General features: G+C 53.3%; 2 protein-coding genes across 12 annotated transcripts in view; one reads left to right on the forward strand and one right to left on the reverse strand.

Moving 5' to 3' along the window:
* PDZD7 (PDZ domain containing 7) overlaps positions 1-13589 on the reverse strand; it is an 18691-nt gene extending 5102 nt beyond the window's left edge. For 4 of the 7 annotated variants that reach the window (XR_004951264.1, XM_016120053.2, XM_036222194.1 and 1 more), the window contains exons 1-11: positions 13520-13589; positions 12431-12805; positions 8219-8359; positions 7729-7903; positions 7027-7203; positions 6608-6755; positions 5362-5422; positions 4565-4969; positions 3870-4067; positions 2273-2323; positions 1493-1668 (exon numbers count right to left, since the gene is read on the reverse strand). Coding sequence is in view for 6 of the 7 variants with exons in the window: in XM_016120053.2 (XP_015975539.2) it covers positions 1493-1668; positions 2273-2323; positions 3870-4067; positions 4565-4969; positions 5362-5422; positions 6608-6755; positions 7027-7203; positions 7729-7903; positions 8219-8359; positions 12431-12653 (1755 nt within the window). In the remaining variant the exon portion in view is untranslated. Of the gene's footprint in view, positions 1-1492; positions 1669-2272; positions 2367-3858; positions 4096-4564; positions 4970-5361; positions 5423-6607; positions 6756-7026; positions 7204-7728; positions 7904-8218; positions 8360-12430 lie in introns of all 7 variants that reach the window. The other 3 variants (XM_036222197.1, XM_036222196.1, XM_036222198.1) reach the window with 2 other exon arrangements.
* A 110-nt stretch (positions 13590-13699) lies between these two features.
* Positions 13700-22057, forward strand: SFXN3 (sideroflexin 3). Of its 5 annotated transcripts, none has more exons than XM_016120078.2 (11): positions 13702-14026; positions 16159-16322; positions 16980-17150; positions 17501-17599; positions 17942-18017; positions 18180-18265; positions 18541-18668; positions 18865-18914; positions 19808-19857; positions 20324-20371; positions 20635-20781. In XM_016120078.2, exons 2-11 carry the CDS (start codon positions 16162-16164, stop codon positions 20729-20731), a joined length of 966 nt encoding a protein of 321 aa, XP_015975564.2. In that variant the 5' UTR covers positions 13702-14026; positions 16159-16161; the 3' UTR covers positions 20732-20781. The 5 variants fall into 5 exon arrangements, with proteins under 5 accessions (XP_015975567.2, XP_015975564.2, XP_015975563.2 ...); XM_016120077.2 differs by lacking the exon at positions 13702-14026 and adding an exon at positions 14802-14944 and having other exon boundaries at positions 20635-22057; XM_016120081.2 differs by lacking the exon at positions 16159-16322 and having other exon boundaries at positions 13700-14026; positions 20635-20731.
* The last annotated feature ends 2076 nt before the right edge of the window (positions 22058-24133 follow it).

Here is a 24133-nt window from a genome sequence, read left to right on the forward strand (position 1 = left end):
ATCATAGAGGTGGTTTCTAATGCCTGGTTTGGTGGCTGTGGAGAGGGGGCTGATGGGGAGCGAGAAGGGAGCCCTGGGAGTTCAGGGCTACACATTAGAATCACTAGGGGAGCTTTACTAATCTTTTGGGCCAGGATTCCACTCCGGAGGGTCTGATCTCTTGATGTGGGTAGGGCTTGGGTCAGGTTTGGGTGGTATGCCAAGTTCCCTAGGTGTTGTGGGTCACAGTGAGAGGAAACCTACCTTGGGCTGGGTGGGAGGAAATGGGGGAAGAGGGAGAAAAAGTTGAACAAAGAAACAGACACAGAGCCCCACCTAGTGGCCACACTCCAGAGTTGCAGGCTCACAGAGGCTGGTAAACACACCCCGGTTTAGTGCTGAGAGCTGAGCACCACACTTAAACTTACCGAATTAAGCTCAAAGGCCCTTAGCTGCTCCCAACAGGCACCCTATCTGCAGCTCTGCTGTAAACTAGGCTTTGGTAAAGGGATGCATGAATTACCATGTCACAGTCTCCAGGTGACACACACGTGCCTTAGCTAGATACACGCACACTCATGCACAGATACAATCGTACTGTTAAGTCAACACAAACCCAGGTAGCCCACAGACAGAGAAATGCACACATCACACAGACATACATCTCAGCCCACTCTGACCAAGGTGAGGAAGTGGGGGGATCCACAGCGATTTCCTGAAACTCCTCAGCTTGCCCTTGCACACAGGATCATGTGTGCAGACTCATCACGGAGAAGCCATCACAGAAACCTGAGGGTTCTTGAGATAGTGGGCTAGAAAAGGGCCATCCAATCCTCCTTGAGGGAATGACCTGTGCCTCCCGCAGCCTTCCCAACATTCAGGCTACAAAGGCTCCCTCAAACCTAACCTATACCCTACCCTGGCCCCTCTGGTCTTTTTGACGTGCAAGAGAAAAGAGAATAAGCGTAGGTATTAGGGGAGGCTTGGGCCGTGTGAGGGGACAAAAGGTTACTTACTTGGGAAATAGGGGTAGGGGTCTGGCACAAGGCCAGGCCTATTAGCTGACCCAGGAAGGCATGGAGGAGGAGGCTGGGGTTTAGAGGAAAATGGGGGCAGGTGACTGCAGAGATTCATGCCCCCCAACTCATCATCGTCTGACTTCTCTCCTCAGCTTCAATATCACCTCCTCAAGGAAGCCCTCCCAGACCACATCTACTTTGTATTTCTTGGGTTATTTTCTCATATTCTTTTCCTTCACAGTACTTCACATGATTTGTCACTGGATATTTAGGTTCTAGTTATTATATGTCCCCCCATCCTGGCTGTGAGCTCAGTGTGTGTGTGTGTGTGTGTGTGTGTGTGTGTGTGTGTATGACAGTGGCAATTTTTGCTTTTAAAGACCACTGGCCTCACAGCATCAAGCCCAAATACTAGTCAGCAGTGACCTGAACAAATGAGGAGCTGGGTGACTGAGTGACCACATGCTGGGTCTGGGGGAAGGCTAGAGGCTCACCCTGGAACAGTGGCGAGTGATGGCCAGAACCTCGTCATCAGTGAGCAGCCGCCGGGCCAGGTCCTGAATAAGGGGCCGTCGGCTCTCCCAGGCCTGCACTCGCTCGTCCACGTTGGGCAGCTGGCTGGAGGGACCCCCAGACCTGGCAGCGAGCAGGGCTCGCCCCCTCTCCCGGTCTGCAGGGCAGGAACAGAAGGGTATGATGAAGGAGCCAGGAGCCACCAGGGGAGGAGGCAGGGCTTCCCCCAGTGGGGGCCGGACCCCAGGACAGGCCGGCTAAGAGGCCCAAGTGCCCCCGATGATGTTCCGGCCTAGCCCAGATGCTCCCCACCATGTTCTGGCATAGTGGCCTCCCCACCAATGGAGCTCCTCCCCAGGCCCCTCAGCCCCGAAAACACACAACCCCTACACCCATCCGTTTCTTAATGAAGTCCTGGCCCAGTGCTCCCCAGGCCCTCTGAACATGCACTGTCATGTTAGTCTGGTCCCCATTAGAGTTCTAGCACAGGTTTTTTTTCTCTCTCAAATCTGTCTTTGGGTGTTCTAACTTAAGCTCCCAGTATTTAAAAATGCACCTCAATATTTACCTGCAACACTATCTTTCTTAGTAAACTTAGTCCAGTTCTTTTTTACCTGCCCCAATATGCATCTCCCTATCTTTCTGATCCCCCATTCTTGACCCCAACTTAGTTTAGCCCAAACCCCTCAGCTGCCTCCAACATGCACCCCATCGGCAGCTCTGCTGTAAGCCAGGCCTTGGTAAAGGGATGCATGAATTACCGCGTCTCAGTCTCCAGGTGACAAACTTCTGCACAGGCCCCACTCCCCCTGCTAAGAAGAAGAAAAGGTTCAGCAGCAGGCCCTGGCCCCCCATCTAAAAATGGGGGTTGGGGAGATCAGGACTAGCTAGATCACTGGCTAAGAGAGTTCAGGATGGAAGGAGAAAGGATAGGGAGGCAAGAGGCCAGGCATGAGGTCTTGAAGGCCATGCTCAGGCCAAGGACTTCGTTCATAGGCAATGGGGAGTCACCGAAGGTTTTGGATTGAGAGAATATGCAGTTGAGCTCTGCCTATGGAGATTCATTTGGAAGTAAATGTATGGTAGCGAGAACCCCAAGGACAGTTTGGGGGAGCACCTACCTTCAAAGAACAAAGAGGAAAAATAGAGCCTTTGAAGGAGAGAGGGGAGTGGCCAGAGAGGCAGGAGGAGAACCAGGAGGGAGCAGGGCTCCTGGGTCTGTGGACAGAAAGGCGGGCTGAGGGGCAGCGGCTGGTTTCCTCTGATTCGAAGGGCTGGTCCCTCCCATGGGATTGTTACCTCGAGACACCAGGGAGGGGCAGAACCCAGCTCCTCACCCTCTGGTCATTTTTGCCTCCCCAGCATCCACTCTCCTTTTTGGGAATGGCATCCCGATTTTAACCGGGGACACCTATTCTCAATGCATGTACTCCAGGGTGGGCACGTGACTCAGGGTGGCTGATGAAAGTACCCTCTCTCTCCCATGTCGCAGTGATTTGTTGGACATGTGATCCCGGCTGGGCCAGTGAGAGTCTGGGACTTCAGCTGGGACCGTTTAAGGAGAAGCTCTCTTTTCCCTGCTCTGCTAAGTGACAGTGGGCTTCCTAGCTCGGGCGTGCAAAGCCCGCATGATAATGAAGCTAATCCAGGAGAAAGGGAACCAAACATGATGGGGCGGATATCTGATGAGGTTGTTTAAACATTTAGATCCAGGCAAAATCAGCAGCTGAACCGAGGTGTTTTTTAAAGCTAGTTTGGGTTGGGTTTCTGTCACAGGCAACCCCAAGTGTCTTCCACCTTGGCCTCCTCTCTGAACCTCATTTGGGAGATGAGGGGCCTCCCATGAGGGTCCTTAGGAAGTCCTTCAAACCAGTGAAACCTGCCTGGGCCCTTCTGCCTGGACCCTGATCGAGAAATGGCCTTGCTCAAGGGTGGTTAGAACTGGGTAGGGCTTGTTGAGAAGTGAAGCCAAATGCTCTAGGAAAGAAATGTCCTTCCCTCTCAGCACCAGAAGTATGGGGATCGAACCTAAGCTCTTCCGCTTCTTTCTATGCTATGACTCTATCGGTTTTCCCTTCTGTAAAACGAGGAGATGAGATCGTACAACAATGGCCACTACATTTTCTGAGCACCTTCTGTGTGTCCAGCGTGATGAAAATATACTACTCCACTTAGTCTTCACTATTCCTAAAGATACAGGTATTATTTTCCCATTTAACTCACGAGGAAACTGAGGCTCGCAGGGTGGAGTGGTGACTCACAGCTGATAAGAGGCAGGGTGAGATTTAAAGTCGTACCTGCTGGATGCCACAGTGGACCTTTCCTCCATCCTCCCTGTCTGACCCACCCAGTACTTACCCTTCTCCAGGTCCAGGCGAGGGCGGGCCTTGGCTGGGCTCCCGCTCTCCAGCGTCCAGGCCTCTCTGTGCCAGTCCCCTGCCAGCCGCCCCTGCCGCCCTCCCTTGAAGAAGAGGTTCATCAGCGTCTTGGAGCGTTGCAGCGCCCCCTTCTCCCCAGGGAACCCCGACTTCTCCTTCTTCCGCTGCTTCTTCTCCTCTGCAGACACGGAGGAGCACCGGGGGTGCTGGAGGGGTGGGCAGAAGGGAAGGACAAGGGGCAGGGGTCGGGGGAGGGGCAGAGAGAAGGGAGAATAGGGGGCAGACAGGATCTGCAGCTGTGTGAGGAGGTGGGAATGGGGACGGGGGTGGGGGTTCTCCTCCTCCGTTCCATCCCTCCCCCATCCCACAGCTACAGCTATGTGAAGAATCCATGAGGGCTGGGGTCTGTGTGTGTAGACAGGCCTGGGAAGTCCAGGATGGAGGGGCTTGGTCAGGGCTGGTTTGGGGCTCAGAACTGACGAACTGGTGCTGGGACTGACGGTGGGTTTGGGGCCCAGGATTAATTTAAAATGAGACCCAGAGCAGGGCCTGAGTGTACTATGGGGCTGAGGTTGGGGCTGGGGCTGGGGCAAAGGGAGGTTTGGGGCACAGGACAGGGTGCGAGGGAGGTTTTGGACCAGGAGCTATGGAGACAGCAGCAGCCACCCTACGTACCCCACAAGGTCAAGTGACTCTGGGAGCGTGTGATGGGGGGCCGAGGTCGGCTGAGGGCCAGCAGCAGAGCAGTCTTGGGGGACTCTGAGAGTGCAGAGTCAAGGTGGCGGGCAGGCAAGGGTCCATCGGAGCGGATGGCTGTGTCCTTGAGGATGACCGTGGGCCGCACACTGCACCAGGTCTCCGTGCAGCCCCCCATGTCGGGCTCCGTCTGCATGGCCATGTCTGTCCGCCCCCTGCCTGGGCCAAGCCTGGGCTCCTCAGGCCCCAGGCAGACATCCATGTGGTCCGAGGGCAGGGAGCCGGAGCCCTCAGCAGAGCTGTAGGGGGCACTGGAGGTGTATGAGGAGATGCTGGAGCTGCTCTCAGAGGCCTGGGACAGCTGCTGCAGCACCCCATTGCTCACTGCAGGGAGTGGGGAAGGCAGGGTTATCTCGGGGGTCTGACAGGGTTGCTTCACAGCCCTACCAGGCTTGCAGACATCCCCTGGGCTTGGGGGTTTGGGGAGAGTGTAGCACTAGCCAAGGTCTGGGGACTCAGCTGCTCAGAATCCTGCCACTGACCCTTACTAAGAGACCTTGGGCAAGTCGCTTTTCCCCCACCCACATCCTGAGACTCCAGACCCTAGGAGAGCCTGCAAGAAACTTGCAGCTTCTCAAGGGGAGTCCAGAAATGACTCTGGGCAGTGCGAAAGTCCCAGGAAGATCCTGCTCCTGCTCATTTGTTCTTCAGAGATTCTAGCCCCACCCTCGGGCCTCAGCCCTTCCTCCCCAACCTTGGGGGCCTGAGCCACTTACGTCGGTCCAGCCAACAGTACTCAGAAACCATCTCCTTGTAGGCAGGGTAACGGCCTGTCTCCTGGGGAGGGCATGGTGGGCAAAGGAGGGCATAGGGGAGTGGGTGAGAAGGGAGGGCAAGAATGGGGAGTGATAGGACAGGAGTAAACTCTTAACCTTATCACTCTCCTCTGAGTTCATCCAGCTCTAGCTACACGAGCCACTTTATTTCTGAACAGGCAGCATTCCTCTATACCTCAGGGCCTTTGCATCTGCTGTTCCCGTGGACCGGATTCTCTTCCTTCGGCTCATCTTGTGCTAGCTCCTTCTCCCTCTTCAGGCGTCAACTCCTCAGAGAGGCCTGCTCTGACCACACCCCCTGGCTAAAAGGGCCTTCCTAAATTACCCTATCCTGTTTCTCTGTTAATTTCCTTGTAGCATTTTTCGCAATCTGCACGTATCTAGCCTATGCAGAGGCCTTTGTCCTGTTCGCTGTTGCAGCCTCAGTACCTGGCATAGTCATATAGTTAAGTGCTTAGGATGAATGAATGAATGAATGAATGAGGGGCAAAGTGGGAGTAAGGAGGAACACTTTGGATAATTTGAGAAGAAGGAAAGGGAAAGATGGGTTGTGGGAGAGGTGGGAAGTAGAGGCGGTGTGTGTGGCGGGGCAAAGGTGGGTGAGGCACTGAATGGCGAAATGGTGAAGGCTTGGAGAGGGTGGAGCAGGGGCCAGGATGAGGCACTAGGGAGAGTGAGGGATCACCTCTTCCAGGAGCCAGAGCGAGAAGGACCTGATCCACAGGCAAGTGTGAGACCCATATGAATAATGGATCCAGCCACCTCCCCTGAAACCCAATCTCTGGCCCTAGCCCAGCCCTTCTTGCCCTGTACTCTGAGGATGTCCACCTTCTAGGTCCTGCGCAAAGCCACAGCTACTGCCCCAACCTTCTGGGAGGAGCGTTTTTCCTTTCAGTCCTAGGCCTCTGCCACTCATACGAAGGGATATTGCCCTAGATGTCTCAGGAGCAGACCTGGAACTCTGCCCTGCTACTGGCCAGCTCAGTAATTAACTGTAGTTCCTCAGTTATTTAGACTCTCTGAGCCTCAGTTTCTTATGCAAAATAGGGATGAGAACAATGCTTGCCTTGTCTCTCACGTGGCTGTGGAAAAGTCATAAACTGCAGAGCGATGGCCATAATTAAGTACTACAGGGCTCTAGCGGCCGTCAATCTGGCCTTCCCCTGACTCCCAAGGTCCTGCCCACCTTGATGGTCAACATGATGTGCGTTTGGCCCTTCAGCACCTCCACGGCCTGGCTGTGGCTGATGTCGTCGAACCTGACACCATTGGCCGCCAGGACCTGGTCTCCCACCTTGATGCCGTTCTCTTCGGCCAACCCACCATGGTCTACTCTGAGGTAAGACAGGCAGCAGTCTTGATAGGCCTCCTGGCCTGCCCTCCCTCATCCCATTCCAGATTCTCTTCACTTAGATACAGGAATGCCCATCAAACTCCTTGACCCTCCTTCCTGGTGACCCCCGCCACCCTCTATAGATCCCACCCCTGACCTAGGCCCTCATTTGTACATGTAGTTGGCCAGGCCTCACTTGCTGACCCAACCCCAGGTCCCAGGCCCCTCCAAGCTCCATTCCCTACCCATTTCATTCCCTACCCAGCCCTCACTTGGACACATAGATCCCCAGGCCAAACTCCTTGCCCCCACGGATGTTGAAGCCCAGGCAGAAGTCGTCAGAGGTCGTGTAGAGGTGAACGATGCGCCGAACGCTGTCCTCTGAGCTGCTGTCGGATGGCGTCGAATTGCATTTTTCCACCACCAGCCTCCGATTGACCACGTCCACCCTAGGGCAGGGACAAGAGGCCCTCAGCCTGGGTGCTACTATCCACACCCCTCCTTCCAGCAGCCCCCACAACTGCATGGGAACGGTGGGGGACTTTGGGGGACTTCCCAGGCCTGAAATCTTCAGTGGGACATAAATTAATCAAATCTGCGAAACCATCCTAATCTCCTCTTTTTCTTGAGCAGCCACAATTTGCCAGGCCCATCTCGAATCCTCACAGGTCTAAAGGGAGAGGTGCTATTACTATCCCAGACTCAGAGCAACAGCAGCAGCGGCAGCAGCAGGAATGTAGAGGGCAGGGCCACTAGGGTCTGGGACAGCAGAGCTGTGGGGAGGAGGGCTGGGAGACAGACGTGGCCTTTTCTCATTTCAAGGTCAGGTCTCAGGATCCCTTGTTTCCCACCCCAGGAGTTGGGAGGAACAGAAGTCACACTAGCCAGGCCCATACAGAGCCCCATGCCCTCAGCTTCTCCTGCTACAGCTTTAGGTGGGAGTGCTACGGGGCGGGCAGGGCAGGTCCTCTCACCATGTGGTCTTCTCCTTGGAGAATTTGATGCCTGGCACACGGCCCATGCGCCTCACCATCATGTGCAGGCGGCTGCTGCCTGTCAGGACCTTCACGGCACTGCCCATTGTGGTGCTCTCCAGGCTCAGCCCGTTCACCTCCGTGATCTTGTCCCCCACACACAGGCCAGCACGCTCTGCATCAGGGGAGAGCGGTGGCTGGCATCAGTCCCTTGGGAGAAGTTCCTCAGCCTGAGGCTGAGCCCACATCAGGCCAGGCTCCCTGTGGTAAAACTTCTTCCCTGAGATTGGGGATCCCCAGGTAGGGTCTGAGTGTCCCCTATTAGACTAGTAGCCCACTCTGCCCTGAGAGTGGGTGCCATCTCCCCATCAGATCAGGCCCTCCAAAACTGAAGGCCCTTTTTCCCATCCTGACAACAGCATCTTTGTACTCCACTGAGATGGAGGTCACGTACATCCCCCAGAACCTTGCCCCTGCGGACCCTGCTCACCTGCACTGCTCCCCTCCTCCACCTTGCTGACGAAGATGCCCAGGCCGTGCTCAGAGCCGCCCCGCACACTGAAACCCAGCCTCCCCGCTGGGCTCTTCTCCACCTGGACTGCATGGATGATGTCACTCTCATCACTGTTGGCTGAAGAAATGGGGACATAAGCATGACTCCCATGCCCATTCTGGGCACAGTGGACCCCTCAGTTTCTCAGCTTGGGGTCTGAAAAGGCTGAATTGCTGGACACAGGCACCCAGAGACCTAAACAAGGGGGCCAGCTAGTTCTTTGAGTTCCCTCTGGATGATTTTGAGACTATGGGCCACGAAGGGTGTGAAAGCAGTTGGGACAGGACTTCATGCCAGAGGACATTGTTCTCCATCCTCATAATATAGATGTGTGTGTGTGTGTGTGTGTGTGTGTGTGTGTGTATCTAATGTTTATTACGCTTCCCATTCCTGGGATAAGCCAAGTACCTAAAAATCCTGGTACTCTGAGGGGCAGATGGATAGAAAAGAGGTTCAAGACCCCATTCTATGGGGTGTAGTTAAGGGAGTTTGGGCTCTTCGGCTTGCAGGGGAAATGAGTATGTTAGCTCTATCTTCAAATAGTTGAAGAGCTATTCTATGAAAGGTATTAGATATTTTTGACTGTGCAACCCAGAGGGCAGAACCAAGCCCACATTGTGGAGTTAGATGGAGGCCAGCCGAGCAAGGGAAAACTTTCTAAAACCTTTAGCTGTCAGACAATGGGAATGAGTTTTCCAGGAGGGAGAGTGAGTTCCTCATCTTTGGAGGCACACAAGCTGACACTTGGTAAATCCCCATTTAGGATGTTGTAGAAGAATCCCTTAGGCGCCTTCTATCTCTTAGACTCTGCGTGATTCTGGAGGTAAGGGCTACCTGACTATATGAAGAGAGAAACTCAAATCGACACCATGTTGCAGTATGTGCCCAGAGCCCAGAGTGGTCCTCTCCATCAGTGCTGGGGAAAATAAAGAGCAGGGAGGCCCTTAGGGGCTGGAGCTGTCAGGAGAGGTTTCTTGGAGGATTAAGATGGGTAGGATTTGGGTGGGTGGAGGGGAAAGGGAGGACACTGATGAAGGAATGGAGTGAGCAAAAGCTCAAATGGATCCTCGACAAGTCCTTTTAATTGGAGAAAGGTGAGAAGACTGGAGGGGTAATTTGGTTCCCAGGTGAGAAGGTGAGATTTCTTCTCGGGCAAGGCTTACTCCAGAAGAAATTCTCTCTCTGTCTCTCTGTCTCTCTGTCTCTCTCTGTCTCTCTCTCTCTCTGTCTCTCTCTCTCTGTCTCTCTCACACACACACACTTCTATTTGACTAAGAGAGATCAGGTTACAGGGAAGCTCAGGAAGAAATCCCCAAAGGCAGCCTGTGGGCAGGGATGGTATGGAACAGAGACATGGAGATCCTAGGTATCCTAGCTGATTCTATCTGCACAGGTTTTTGGACCTTTTCGGCCCAGCCAAGGAGTTTTTTGCTCTCCCATCCCCCAACCCTTTCTCCTCAGTCCATCCCTGGAGCCAAGGGAATGCCAAATCTGGGGTTTTGAGCCTAAGAGCTTGGGGCATCTAAGGATGGAACGTTTTCTACCTGCATTGCCCTAGCCCTAGCCCAGGCTACCGATCTCTCCCTCCAGGCACTGTGCAGCCTCCTCACTCTCTCCCCATTTTTGCTCTTGCCTTCTTTAATCTATTCTCTATACAGTGGTCAGAGTTAGCTTTTGTAATAGATCATGCCTTTCCCCTGATTAAAAACTTTAATGCCTGCCCCTGCTTCTAAAAGGAATGCCACACTCCTCCCATGCCCAGTAAGGTACTCCATGAGCTTTTTTCTGCCCACTTCTCTTCTCTCATCTCTGGCCACCCTCCCTGGCCTCCCTGACCTCCTTCCTGTTCCTCTTACAGGCCAATGCTTTTAGTGTTTCCTCTGCCTGTGATACTCTTGCCCAGACCTTCATAAAGCCAGCTCCTATACCTCAGGCTTTCCTGGCTTAGATACCACTTAATCAGAGAAGCCTTGATGGACTACCCTACCTAAAAAAGTCCCTTCTCTTCTCCCAGGTAGTCTCTGTTAAGAGTGGTTCTCAAAGCATGCTTCCCAGATCAGCAGCATCAGTAGCACCCGGGATCTTATTAGAAATGCAGATTCTTAGGCTTCACTTCAGACTCACTGAATCAGAAGTTCTGGGTGTAGGACCCAGCAATCTTTTAACAAGACCCTGCTCCCCCCACCCCAGGCAATTCTGATGTATTCTAAAGTTTAAGAAACACTACTCCAGCATAATATCTGATTTAGTACCTTCAAGAATCTTACCATCCTTTCTCATTATTTGCTTATTTGTATATTACTTATTATCTGTCTCCTTTCACTAGGTTGTAAACTCAACCACGGTAGAGACTTTGTAATTCTTTCCACCATTTTTTCCCCAGGTATGTTGCTCATTGCTTGGTATTTGCTAAGTATTTCTTGAATAAATGAAAGAATAAAAGGATGAATGAATAAATAACTGAATGTGCTAGGAGAATAAAAAGAAAGGGCTAGTTTGGATTAAAGATAATGCATTTTCTCTCGGGTCAGCCGGGTTTGAGAGGCTGGTGGCACCTCATGGGAGTGACGTGGTGGCAGTGTTCCCCTTCCCGCTGTGTCTCCCTTATCAGTTACTTTAGGCCCCTGAATGATCTAAATAATAACACGGGCGAGGGGTTCCAGGCTGTGGTGAGTTGGAGGACACTTGTGCTCAGGCAGGGGGAGGATTCTGATCTCAGAGGCTTCCAGACCAGACGGGCTGGGGGCCAGCTGGTCAGAGCAGTGCCGCTTGGGCACAGTATGTCTGGCATGTGAGGGGGCGTATGTGGTGTGAGGGAGGCATAGCACAATATCACTTACAAGGGCAGTGCTGCAGCTCCCCCCTTCCCCTCCATGTCTCACTGCTCCTCCGAGGACTTCTGTTCCATGACCACGTGACAGTGGTAACTCTCAGCAGTGCCCTGCTGCTTACCTGAGGGTGAGGCTGAGTGTGTGGAGGATGGGGGGTGAGTGTGCTGGACCGCTGGTGAAGAAAAGCCTACTCCCTGAGCAACATGCTCCACTCCTACCCTAAAGGCCTGGAGGCAGGGGAGTAGAGATGCCCAACTGAGTTAGAGGGAAGAAACAGGGTCTGAAAAGCCCAGTCTGGGATTTGGCCAAGGGAGCTCTGCTGCTGAGAGACAGGAGCGGAGCTAAAGATATTTATCTGATCCTGCCCACAGAAAGCTCAGGCCTCAGGGGCTCCCACTTTCCCACCACCATTCAAGGTCCTGCTTTACTCACTTACTCTTTGTCGCCTCACATCTGTCGCTGCAGCCAGGCTGTCTCCTAATCTGTCACTGCAGCCAGGCTGCCTCCTAAGAGCCTGCCCCATCGTGTTCCATACTTTCCACTTCCATCCTTTGTCTGTGATACCTCCACCAGCTGCTCTTAATGCTATCTCTAAGCCCTGCTACATCGTAAATTTCTGAAGGTAAAGATTGAGCTTTATTTCTCTCTAGGACCCCTGCAGGACCTAACCAGGGCTGGTACAGAATCGGTGTGCAATGAAACAGCATTAAACATCTAAATAAGCTTCAGTCTCCCCCTCCTTCAGGAGCTGGGGCTCCCTCCCAGACCCTCCATCCTCCTCTTCGCCCCTCTCTTCTAAATATTTGCTATACCTTTACTATCTTTCTCCTTTAGGTGAAACCTTTCACTCTGTCTGCCCAACTGGTCACTAACTCCTCACGGCTTAGCACAGAGCTGGTCACTCCACAGGCTGGTTGATGGAGGATGTATGTCCTCCATCCTGCCCACCCCCAAAGGCTTACACAAATGGGTTTGGAGAAAGGTAGAGTCCGTGGGATGAAAAAGCCAATTTAATACCCTGCCTAGCTCCTCTGGGGGCTAGCATACCACACACACACACACACACACACACACACACACAATTTTCCTTGCCACCGTGCCCCTATCCCACCTCTGACCTCTCTACAATCCTGGAACCCTAAAAGATTAGCTTAAAGGAGAGAAAAAGATAGATGAGGAAGAGTGTATGGGTTCCCAGAGAGCCTCGCCCATCTCTTGAGTTCCCCTGCCCGTATTGCCTCTACCTTCTTCTGCCTAGTGCCATATGTCCCCTTCCCCCACCCCGCACTCCCAGCTGGTGGCTGAGCCCTGCCTGCACCTTCGATGGGGGAGTTGATGAGGATGACTCGGCCCATGGGCGACGAGGCTCGGATTCCGCGGAGGGGCCCATTCAGCAGCCGCTGTTGCTTTCTCAGCAGGTATCGCGTTGCGGAGCCGGAATCGCTGCCCAGATGGCCTCGGGAAGAGAGGGAGCTCAGAGAGCCCGAGCTTAGGTCTCTGAGGCCCAGTGGGTCGAAGCCCACTGCGAAACCACGTGCCATGGCGGCTAGACTACAGGTTTAGAAGGAATCTGCTAGCCCTCAAGAGGAGGGCTCCAGGAGTTTGGGGCTCCATGAGCCTTCTGAACAGGACTGCGGTCACAGTGACCAGGATCTCCCACCTCCGCTGCCTCTCCAGAGTGTGAGCTCCAGGCCTGCACAGGAAGAGTGGAGGAGGGGTTTGGGGGTTGAGAGAGGAGTCTGAATGCTGCCTTTAGAATTTCCACCCCTCTCTCTGGTTTGAGAATCCTGCCCTTCCATGCCTTAGGCTCCTAACCTCTCCCACCCCTGGCCAGAGAACTGCCCAGTCCAGACACCATCGTGAACTTCTGGAGCCATTCACAGAAGGCGAGTGGGAACCTCTCTTGCATCCCTCATTTCTGCTCTCAGCTGAGTCATCTATTCAGTTCCCAGTCCTCAATAAAGGTTGAGAGAGTAGAGATAGGATTATTGCGCGCCCTGGGGTTTCAAGCAGTGTAAAAGAAATTGGGACCAGAAGAGTTTGCTGCACACCTCTCCTGTGTGGGTGGGAAGGGGGCCAGCCCCTGGCGCTCAGGCCTGGAGGGCAGGGCTTCAGGACCTGGGACAGCTGCAGCCAAACACCCCAGACATTTCCCCAGCTCCCAGAGATCCCCAGCCCCCAGACTGCTGTCCTCTCCGTCTCCCCCCTCCCCCCACGCCCGTCTAGAGAGGTTGCGGATCCTCTCCCAGGCTTGGTGGGAGGACCTGCTGGCAAGAGCCCCACAAATCCCGCGCAAACCTGGAGCCAAATCCCCCGAAGCAGCTCTGGGTCCCAGAACACAGCACCCTAGTCCCCATTTGGATCTCCTGGCCTCCCGTCTCTAGAGCTCTGCTCCCAGCTCCCTCACCTGCTCTTGCGTGCGGTAGCCGCCGACCTCGCCCGCTGGTGGGCGCGAGCGACTGCAGCAGTGAGGAAACCCCGCCCACGCCTCGCCGAGGTGGCAGGAACCCGGCTGGCCTGCGCAGCCCCGCGCTCCCATTGGTTGAGAGGACCGCCAGTCACTCCCTCCCGCCACTTCCCTTGGCCTCCAGAACAGCCATTTGTCGCCTGGGCTGGGCCGCTGGATTCTAACCGCTCCGATTCTAGTGCTGGTGCCCCACCCCAACTGCGAACTTGGGGGCGCGCATCTCGGCTTGACGCCCTCCCACTACCGGTTCAGCGCAGGGGAACCCAGAACAGCGTCTTCTCCAGGCCAAGCTAGCTACCAGAGCTCATGAAATTGACACTCCTCAGCGGTCACCCCCGATGCCTCAGTGAAGGAATGTCACCAGGGCAGAGCAGGACGTGAGCCTGCGGTGCGCAGAAGTGGACTGGCACCTGGGTGTGTGGCAGGCGTGCTCTGTACTGTGATTGGGTGAGTTGTGAGTGTGTGAGTTGGCTGAGTGCCGCCTTCTTCATAGGCATCCTTCTATGTCAGACAGCCTCTCTCTGGCCAGTTACGGAAAGGTCGCAGAGAGCAGCAACTGATCCCAAGACACTAGGCAGAGAAAGAATCTTTTTGATCCACTTGCTTGACGCAGAAAGAGCTACCTTGAGCCTTCTGCTCCTTCACATCCGAGGGCAGGGACTGGGGCTAAGGTCTGTGTGCAGAGGTAGGGCTTGGGAGCATAAGGAAACTGGGGACCCAGTGAAACTAAGGGTTACGGGGGGGGGGGAATAAGAAGGGGGCTGAGGACATCGAAGGGGCACAGGCATGAGAGGCAAGGGGCTATGGAGGGGCGTAAATACGAGGTACTGCGAGAGGAAGGAGCTGGTGGGAAGTGGGGTAGGAGCCCAGGAGGCCAAGTAGGCAGAAGCCACTGCCAAGGCAGCCATCAAGTAAACAAGCAGGGCGGTAACCCGAGTCACTCCGAGCGCACCATCACAGGATAGACCCTCCACGCCGTCCGCCTGCGTCCTGGGTGCCGGACACCTAGATCCCTTGCTGTCGAGGCCGGGTGTCTGCGGAGGCCAGCCAAGAGACTGCAAGCAAAAGATGCAACACTCGCGGCTCTTCCCCGCCCTACCCCCTTTGGCTGGGGCTGGATCCCCGTGGCCCGAGATGGGGGCGTCATCCCAAATGACACCCACCACCTCCAGATTCTGCCAATCCCTGGGCACGCCAGGCAGACGCGCTGGGGAGGAGGGGAGGGGAGGGGCGGGGGAGCCCCCGCCCCTCCTGGTTAGCGTCACAAGTGACGTTACACGTGATGGGTGGGAGGGCGGTGGCGACGTGCGGAGAGGAAGGCGGGTCTGAGAGCTGCAGAGCCCAGGAACCCAGGAGCCCGGGAACGTGAGTGCTTGGGTGGGGTTCTTGGTCAGGCGAGTTGGGGGGTTGAGGGCTGGGTGTCACAGAGGGAGACCTGCCTTCTCTGTCTTGTCCTGATTCAGAATACTTGTCTGTGGGAAGGTCCATGCAGCAAGAGGAGATGTTGGTTGGGGGAAGAATGCAAGGGTGGAGCTCTGTGGTCACACATTCAAGTGTCTGTAACTGATGGTTATGGGCTGAGTGTGGGTGTGTGTGTGCGCGCGCAAGTAACAGTCTTTGTGGGCCAGTGTATGCAGGGCGTGTCCATTCTGTGTGTATGTCTGTGTAGGGTATGATGGTGTCTTTATGTGTGGGTATGTGAATGTGAATGTGTGAGAAAGGGGAGGGTGTGTCTGCCTGTGAGTGAGGAAGTGCAGTTGAAGAGGATTAGTCATTCTGTAGGATTTTGCGCAACAGCCAGATGGCTGTTTCAGGCTTTCCTCTCCGTGCTTGGTGGAGAGGGCGCTTAGAGAATCCTGCCTCTTTTCTGGAGGTAGGTGGCACAGGGTAAGGACTGGCGCTAAAGGTGGAAAGTTGTCTGTGCCAGTCTTGCCCAGCTGGGGAACAAAGGAAAGCCTCCAGACATTCAGCGTAGGTTGAAAAAACACACACATGCACACGGTGCTGGCATCAGAGTGCCCGTTTGAGATCCGGAATAGATAAACTCTGGGGTGGCCCATGAGCTCCTGTTCTCCTTCAATCGGAGGCTAGGATGTAGGATGGCTTATGCCATGTTTCCAAACAGCCTTGGGAGTTTGCATACAAGGTCTCAGGGCAGCTGGTGCCTAAAACTGACATGAACATGGATGTAGAATGCATATAATATGCATTTTTGGGCATACAGAGCACAGGAGTAGCCACATGGGATTAGTTGCTGCTCATGCATCAACCACGCACTTGTAAATCCTCACTCATGAAAATCTGCACCAAGCCAGAGTGCAAGATATGTTTTCCCGGTTCTAATTCCTCCCCTACCCACCCATTCCCCTGGTTCCTCCGATGGTGGCAGGTCCCTGGGCCAAGACATTGCCTAGAAAATAGCTCCTCCCCCACTGTTGCTTACCTATCTGGAGTCACCTTGATCTCTAGAGGGATTGGTGACAGGCCCTGGGACCAGAGCGGGGCCACCAAAGGCTCTCCCAGGTAGAGCCCTTGGATCCACTCTTTGGAGTCCTCTGACTCTGGTCCCTGCCCTACAGAAAATGGGTGAGTTGCCTTTAGATATCAACATCCAGGAACCTCGCTGGGACCAAAGCACCTTCCTGGGCAGAGCCCGACACTTCTTCACTGTTACTGACCCCCGAAATCTCCTGTTGTCTGGGGCACAGCTGGAAGCTTCACGGAACATTGTGCAGAACTACAGGTGACCCCCTTCTTCATCTTGACCCCGTAACCCAGGATCTTATTCCCTGCCTTTAATACAATACCTTTTGCACTTGTCTCCCCAAGCTTGGGAGTGACCCTGTCCCACTCCTCACTCCCTAGCCCTACCTGTTGGAATCACAGAAAACAATGGCACAGAGCTTTAATCTGAAAGATTTTAGGGTGTTTGGGTTTAGGAGGTAGCACTGATATTTATGGGTAGGGGCCTGCTCTTATACTTCACAAGCCCTGTACAGGGACCCACTCCACTGCTGGGCCACCATCTGCAAGGACAGAGGGGCTCAAAGTTGATAAGGAGGTAGGAAGGCATTCCCCTTGTCTCCAGGAGGAAAAACCCTTGCAATACCCCTAGCCATTTTTGACCCATTGGAAACCACTATTACTCATGACTCAGTATTTGGGCAGAAATTCAGGGGTACCCCTCTTTGTGTGACTCGAGAGAAATAGAAATAGAAGCACTTCCCCGCTTTCTGGGAAGATTTGATTCTCTCGCAGAGACAAGGAGATCCTTTATTCTGAGATTGGGGACCAAAATGATTGGCCCTCTGCCCAGACTTCCCCTGAGTCAGGTGTGCAGGGCTTGGGTGGTCAATCTGCCCCCTAGAATTGCCTGTCTGCTCCCTGCTAACCTCTGCAGGGCTGGCGTGGTGACACCAGGGCTCACCGAAGACCAGCTGTGGAGGGCCAAGTATGTGTATGACTCTGCCTTCCATCCAGACACGGGGGAGAAGGTGGTCCTGATTGGCCGCATGTCAGCCCAGGTGCCGATGAACATGACCATCACTGGCTGCATGCTCACCTTCTACAGGCAGGTCCTGATCTGTGTGTGTGTCCTCTCCCTAGCACTCTGTCCAAGCTAGAGCATGGCTTGATGATTAGCTGCTTCCTCTCTGGGCCAGTGTGGGCAGAAAATAGTGGATGAGTGACAGTTTGTGTTAGAATCCCTTCCATTCCTCAGAACTCAGCCCTGGAGATCCCAGAGACAGTATGTGTTTATGTAAATGGGGAGGGTCATGCAGAGGTCACCAGAGCAGGATCTAGGGTCATCATTTGGGTTCCTCTTGAAGGTTTGGGAATAACCTTTGGGGTTTCATTATCAGGGTCCAAGGATGAGGGACACTGTAGAGGGGGCAGAAATAAGTGTCTTTGTTCCCTTAGGAAGACCCCAACTGTGGTGTTCTGGCAGTGGGTGAATCAGTCCTTCAATGCCGTCGTTAACTACTCCAACCGCAGTGGCGATGCTCCCATCACTGTGCGGTAAGAGCTCATCCCCAAAGACTCTTCTGCTCACCACTGTTTCTCCTGTTCCCCAACAGCTTGTGTAGCGAGTGGCTCTGTGCCCCCTTCTCAGCCTGCCTCCCCACTCTCCTGGCCTGGGGGCATGGGGCCCTCCTGTGTATGCTTTGGGGGTCCCATTCTTCTTCAAGGGGAGAGGTTAGGGCTTCCAGACGAGTCTATACTCGAGCACAGTAGGCGTTTCTCTGCAATGAGGCTGCCCTCCCACGCCTCCTTGTTAAGGATTTGACATGTCCCTGAAGGAAAGAGCCACATCGTAAACAGTTCACCTCCCCCCTTATGTCCTGGTTTTTCCATCCACAGGCAGCTAGGAACAGCTTATGTGAGTGCCACCACCGGGGCTGTGGCCACGGCCCTGGGACTCAAATCCCTCACCAAGGTAAAGTCCCCCTCCCATTCTACTGGTTCCCCACTCATCCTTTATCCACCTCCTTCCCTGTCATTCTTCCACCCTGACATACAGGCCCCCCCTAACTCTCCCCAGAGTTCCTCATCACCTGGTGGCCCTCAGAGCCACTAAATGACATCTTTCCTCCCCCAGCACCTGCCCCCACTAGTTGGCAGATTTGTGCCCTTTGCAGCTGTAGCTGCTGCAAACTGCATCAACATCCCTCTGATGAGACAGAGGTGAGTGACCCCAACTGCTGGTCTGTGCATGCCCAGTGTCCATGTGGGTGGGCATACCATCCAGCTGTGGGGACCAACCAGAGTGGGGACTATTCTCTCCTACTCTGAGGATGAGCTGCTGGGCCCAGTCTCAGTCTGACCCTGGGATCTGGGGTAGGAGAACCAGCTTTTGAATCTAGGATGTCTGATGGGACCCCAGGGAATAGCTGCCTATGAGGGCATTTCAGGTAGGATTTTGGGCCTGTGATCCGACCCTCACCCCCTTCTCTTCTCAGGGAGCTACAGGTGGGCATCCCAGTGACTGACGAGGCAGGGCAGAGGCTTGGCCACTCGGTGACTGCGGCCAAGCAGGGAATCTTCCAGGTGGTGATATCGAGAATCTGCATGGCAATCCCTGCCATGGGTGAGGCAGGGGTGGCTGGCTGGGGCTTGGGAGGCTCTCAGAGAACATGGGTGCAGTTCTTCAGGGGTTTTGAGGACTCTGGGGCCATAAGCCTCCAGAGGGGCTTGGGAGGAACTGTGAAGGGGGAGTCCCCTCCCTTAGGAACCCAACTTTCACACCACTAACTCCATCCCTCCCTGCCCTGCTCTTCCCTCAGCCATTCCTCCCGTGATCATGGACACTTTAGAGAAGAAAGACTTCCTGAAGGTAGGTCACTCTCACCTCTCTTATCTTGGAACCAGTGGTTCCTGGGAGCAGAAGTGAGTCCCCAAATCCCTCTCCAGCCTGACCCGAGTCTAAGATTTGCCACCTTTTTGCCCCATTCCTATGCTTCCCCCTCCACCTTCATTCATTCAGCAAGAATGAATTGGCCTGGGGGTAAAGGAACATTGAGAGAATAGGAAGAGAAGATAAGGGAAGGAATGAAATGGTTTCTATCCGAAAGGAAACTGGTGTCACTCCAGAGGCCTCTGACACAAACCAGGGATGTACTATCACAATCACACTTGCTATCATACTTACGCTGTCACCTGTTAACAACAGTGAGACACACACACATGCACAAACAGGACAAGAAAGCAAGGTCCAGCAGCACAAGCTCTGGCTCGTTCCTTGACCATTTATTTATTCACAAATTTTTTATTGAACACCAACTATATGCATTGGAGGAACAGAATGGTGGTCCCTATGGCTAGAGCAAATCAAAGAAAGGTATGTAGAGCAGGAAATATATGTGGAAAAGGACAAATTCATGACACTGGGATGGGGGGAAATGCATGGAGGGTCAGAGGAAGCTTCCTGAAGAAAACAGCTCCTGGAGGAAATGAGAAAAGAGAAAGAGAGGCAGGGAGTGCCAAGGGAACCAATCTGAGAGACCAGATGGGTCACGGGACACTGGGGAGAGTGTCAGCAAACAGGCTTGGTGGAGTGGAAGGTGGTTCCCTGGAGGCCCCAACCCTGTTACAGGGTTGGGAGAAAGAAAAAGGTCACAAATCACAGGGTCAGAGGCACGGCTGATGGGATAGAAGTGTGGTGGGTGAAATGGAGTGAGGGCAGGGGGCAAGGACACTTGCCATTCCATTGTCTCTGTCTCCCCACAGCGCCGCCCCTGGCTGGGGGGACCCCTGCAAGTGGGACTGGTGGGCTTCTGGTAAGTGTGCAGGGAGTCAGCAAGGGTATGTGGGAGTGCCCTTTTCATAGTGGACACAGGCAGGTATTTATTGCTTTTAAGATGTTTCTATGCATCGTTAATTTATACATTGAGCATCTGGGGGTCTTGGACACTCCTAGGGCACACTGTGTGTGTTAGTTACCAGGTAATCCGCGTCCTTGAAGGTCAGGCCTAGTTGGAGAGGTTCTAGTCTTCATCTACAGGAGGAAACAATGAAAATGTGCCTTTTGGTACCATCCAAGAGTTTCGTGCACACTGAATTCCTGATTCTCTCTCTCACTGGCTGTGATGTTCTGGAGGTTCTTTCCTCAGCCAGAACCTAATGTCAGTGGTGGCTTTTATCGGTCTCCCCGCCAGGGGCAGTCTCCAGAAATAGGGTGGTGTGCAAGGAGGGAACACCCTTAGGCCAAAGCTTCACAGACCTTTCCAACATTTTTCTTCCCAGCCTGGTATTTGCCACCCCGCTGTGCTGTGCCCTGTTTCCCCAGAGGAGGTAAGTGTTGCCCTCGGACTTGGCTCTGAACAGGTCTCCTCATCGCTGGAACCAGCTGACTTTAGGATCCTTCAGTGTGCTCCTAGAAGAGGCCTGGCAGGCACTCAGCTTATTCTTGGGGTGGGGGAATGAAAGTGATCTGGACCTTCTGGCCTTTAACAGAGAATTAGTTTCTTCAGCTTGGGAGGAGGGATGGTGATCCCTTAGCCTGAGGGGTGTTGGGTTCAGGGGACACTCAGCCTGCCTGTGCTATTCTTTTGTAGCTCCATACAAGTGAGCAGACTGGAGCCAGAACTGAGAGCCCGGATCCATCAGCAAACCCCCGGCGATGAAGTGGTTTACTACAACAAGGGACTGTGAGGGAGGGTCACCCTGGCCCCTCCCTCACCTCCTTGAGCTGCTGTGTTTGTGGTGCCTTGCCATCCTGCCACTTTCTCTTTTGCCTGGTACTGGGCACTTTCTCTTTTGCCTGGGTCTTAGTGGGGAATAGCTATTGAGACCAGCAATCCATTAGGCTGGGGAAGGTATCCTCATAAGCCTTTTTCTCTCCTCTCTGATTTCAAAGAGCAGCATCACGTAATCCCTTTCTCCTGTGCTAGCGTGTCTGTGTATATACATATGTGATATGTGTGTGTACATGCTGTCCTGGAAGCTAGGAGCAGACATTCTGTCCTGGGATGTCCCGATATCTGGCTTTTCCACTTGGCCTCCTGCCACCTTCCAGCCAGCCAGACAGAACATCCTTGCCTAAACAGTGCTACTTGCCAAGTCACTTCTGACAGCACTTCACCCCTTCTGGACATAGGAGCCCCAGGATCTCAGGACAGACTGAGGGACACTAGCAGACCAAACTGAACTGAATCCTTCAGATTTCTGCTAACTGGCCCCCAAAGCTGACCCAGGGACTGGGCTGGCAGAGGAAGACATGTCAGGCTAAGAGAGGAAGGGGGCTTATACATTCCCCACATCCCGGAATAGATCATTTCCTCTCCTCTTCTCTGCCAGAGCTAAGGGGTGTCTGTATCCTATACTGCTCTTGCCATCTTCCCTCTCCAGTTGCCCCACTGCAATGTGGGCATCTTCAGGTACCATCCTAGGAGTTCTTGGTCCTCTCTGACATCATAATATCAAATCTAAACCTATAATCCCAACCTTCTCCCTCAACCAAAAACCACTAAGGCAGAGAAGCATTCCTCTTTAAGAGCTCCCACCACAGCCTCTTATAGAGGGGACACAGCTATAGAACAGTGCTTAAATTCCACAGGTATCTGAGTGCGTATAACTAGTACATCCTCAAGGCAACTAGGCCCCATATATACAGCCTTAAGACAGGGAATTTTGTGTTCCATTGGCCCTTGTTAGGCATTCAGCAGAACCCCCACCTTAGCTCCTTCTTTTTCTTGAGGCTTGGCCCTGTTCTTACCCCCATCACCACCCCCTAAGGAAGAGGGGCCCAGGCATCAACAGCTGGTTCAGAGGGGAGGTGGTCTTGGGGATGGAGCATGTGCTGGTAAACTCACAGAGAGCAGAGTTGGAACTTGACTCCAACTCCCATGACCTCTGGCTGAAGTAGAGTTGAAGGCACCAAAGGGGTCTTCTAAGAGCACTTTCCTGCTCCACCAACCAACCGCCACCAGCAGTAAAAGCTATGATGCCATTGTTTCTAATAAACTGGAAACCTGTCTACTTCTCGATCTTCATTTGATTCTATATTGTGAGTGCTCAGGAAGAGCCTCCTGCCTGTATGGCCTTCCCTTCTCTCCTCACAAGGTACAGGTCTGTCTGTCTCTTCCCTCCCCTCCTGTAGGGAGCCTCGGCTTTCAGCAGAGGGCGCTCTGAGATGAGAAAATCAGTCCTACATCAGCCTTGAGTTCTCAAGTTTAGGGGATGTAAAGGGGATGTAGATGGATGCCTCCACCTTCTATTCACTCAGCAAATGGAGCCCTGGCTTCGTTTCCTTCTTCATGGGGTGGGGTGTGGGGAGATGATCACACACCTACATACCTACTCAGGCTCTGAGCTTCTTGGTTCCCTTCAGACATCTGGCATGGAGTGGTGGCCTCTGGTGCCCAGGGAAGCCTCTGCATAGAGGAAGGCTCGAGAGCTAAGTACTGCCCAGCTTCATGAGAGGGAAGTTGTTAGGCACCAACACACCCTCCATACCCCTCTATGCCCCCACTGATACCACATGGGGAAAAGTCTGGCAGGGACCATTTGCTGCTTAATACCCCATTCCCCCACCCCCAAGGCCCTCTACCCCTTCCCTGGTTATGTAAACGACCTCCCCCTTTTGTTTTCTGGAAAAAAATTAGGCCAAAAGTTCATGCTTATATACAGCTGGTGACATCCACTACTAAAGTTTATAGTTGCCTCTCACACCCTAAGCCTTGGCTTTGGAAGCTTCAAAAGAATAAATATAAATGAATCTATAACAAAATCCATTCCCTACTCCCTGCAGGAAATACCTTACATCTCCCTTCGTTCTACCCAAAGTTCTCACACTACATGATGGGGAGAAATCTTTAGGGCTGAATGGTCTCATAGCAGCCTGAAGTGAACCTGCTACTTTGGCCAGGGCTCCTTCCCCCTCTTGGGAAGTAGAAGTTTACTTGTATGGGTAGTGGGAGTGACACCAGCTACTGTTCATTGAATCCTACTGTGTGGTTCCAGACTTACTAAAGTGCTTTAAGTCCATTATCTCTTTTGATTTTCACAACCACTCCTGTGCGGCCAGACATATTATGTCCATTCTTAGCAAAGACACAGGTTAAAGATGATTAGGAAAGTTACCCACAGCTACACAACTAAGAGGTGGTAGAGCCAGGATGCAAGTCGAGCTCTGTATTTCTGAAGCCACTGTCCTGTGCTTCTTCCTCACCTGCCAGCTGGCAGCCAAACTTGAAGTCATGTTCCTAATCCCTGTGACATTCCAGGCCAGCAAAATTGACAGGCCCCGAGTGTACACAGACCTTTCTACTAAAGCCACTGAAGACTGTCGAAGCATGAGGGGTTTTATAGCTGAAGGAGTATAAGCAAAGATTTCCATTCTGTCCTGTTCGGCCAATCTGGATCAGTGCCTCCCACCAAGCCCACTGGAGCCCTGGATCAACTCAAAACCTGCTGCAGTACAGCTTTGGCCTTTGGCACTTTTACTGGAAAATCTCTGTAAGATAAACCCAATTGGGGTGAGGTGCAGCACTCTCTGAAAAAAAAAAAAAATCTAAGAACATTTTATAACAATTATTTGTGCTTTGCAGATAACACTAAACCATGTCAGAGAGAAGACTGGCCAGGGCACACCAGCAGGTTAGGTAGGAAATGTTTTCCTGCCATCTTTCATTCTTATTTCCATACCTGCTTCTCAAAGCAAAAAATTAGCTTTAGGCTAATTTCACAGGCTCTCTAGAGCCAAATCCTAGTTAGGTACATTTTCCAAAATGCTTCCACATACTTAGATTTTTCCTTGGAACTCAGCATTTGAGCACAGGGTATCACTTCTCACTGCAAAGTAATCTGCCCCATTCTTGGGCCTCCTCTCACCCTCCTAGTGTTCAGACTATAGGAAACTTCTCTGGAAGCCTGCATGCGTGTCCTTGGCGTCTCTCCCCTGCCTTCCACTCGTCTGGCCTCATCTGCTTCAGAGCCCCCACCCTGCCCACTATTAAGAAAAACCGCAACCGTCCCTCCCTCCCCACATACGGTTGAAAGAGGAAATGGCTTGGGTCTAGAGCCCTGGCTTAGCCTGACCACAGGAAGGGGGCC

This window comes from Rousettus aegyptiacus, unplaced genomic scaffold, assembly GCF_014176215.1.
Source record: "Rousettus aegyptiacus isolate mRouAeg1 unplaced genomic scaffold, mRouAeg1.p scaffold_m13_p_6, whole genome shotgun sequence".
Taxonomy (NCBI): domain Eukaryota; kingdom Metazoa; phylum Chordata; class Mammalia; order Chiroptera; family Pteropodidae; genus Rousettus; species Rousettus aegyptiacus.

What these genes read in the sequence shown, in the direction of transcription:
- SFXN3 (XM_016120078.2), top strand. Translation starts at nt 16,162, where the DNA reads ATGGGTGAGTTGCCTTTAGATATCAACATCCAGGAACCTCGCTGGGAC. An exon ending in GATGCTCCCATCACTGTGCG is followed by an intron (nt 17,600 to 17,941) that starts GTAAGAGCTCAT and finishes TTCCATCCACAG; the next exon opens with GCAGCTAGGAACAGCTTATG. An exon ending in GACTCAAATCCCTCACCAAG is followed by an intron (nt 18,018 to 18,179) that starts GTAAAGTCCCCC and finishes TTCCTCCCCCAG; the next exon opens with CACCTGCCCCCACTAGTTGG.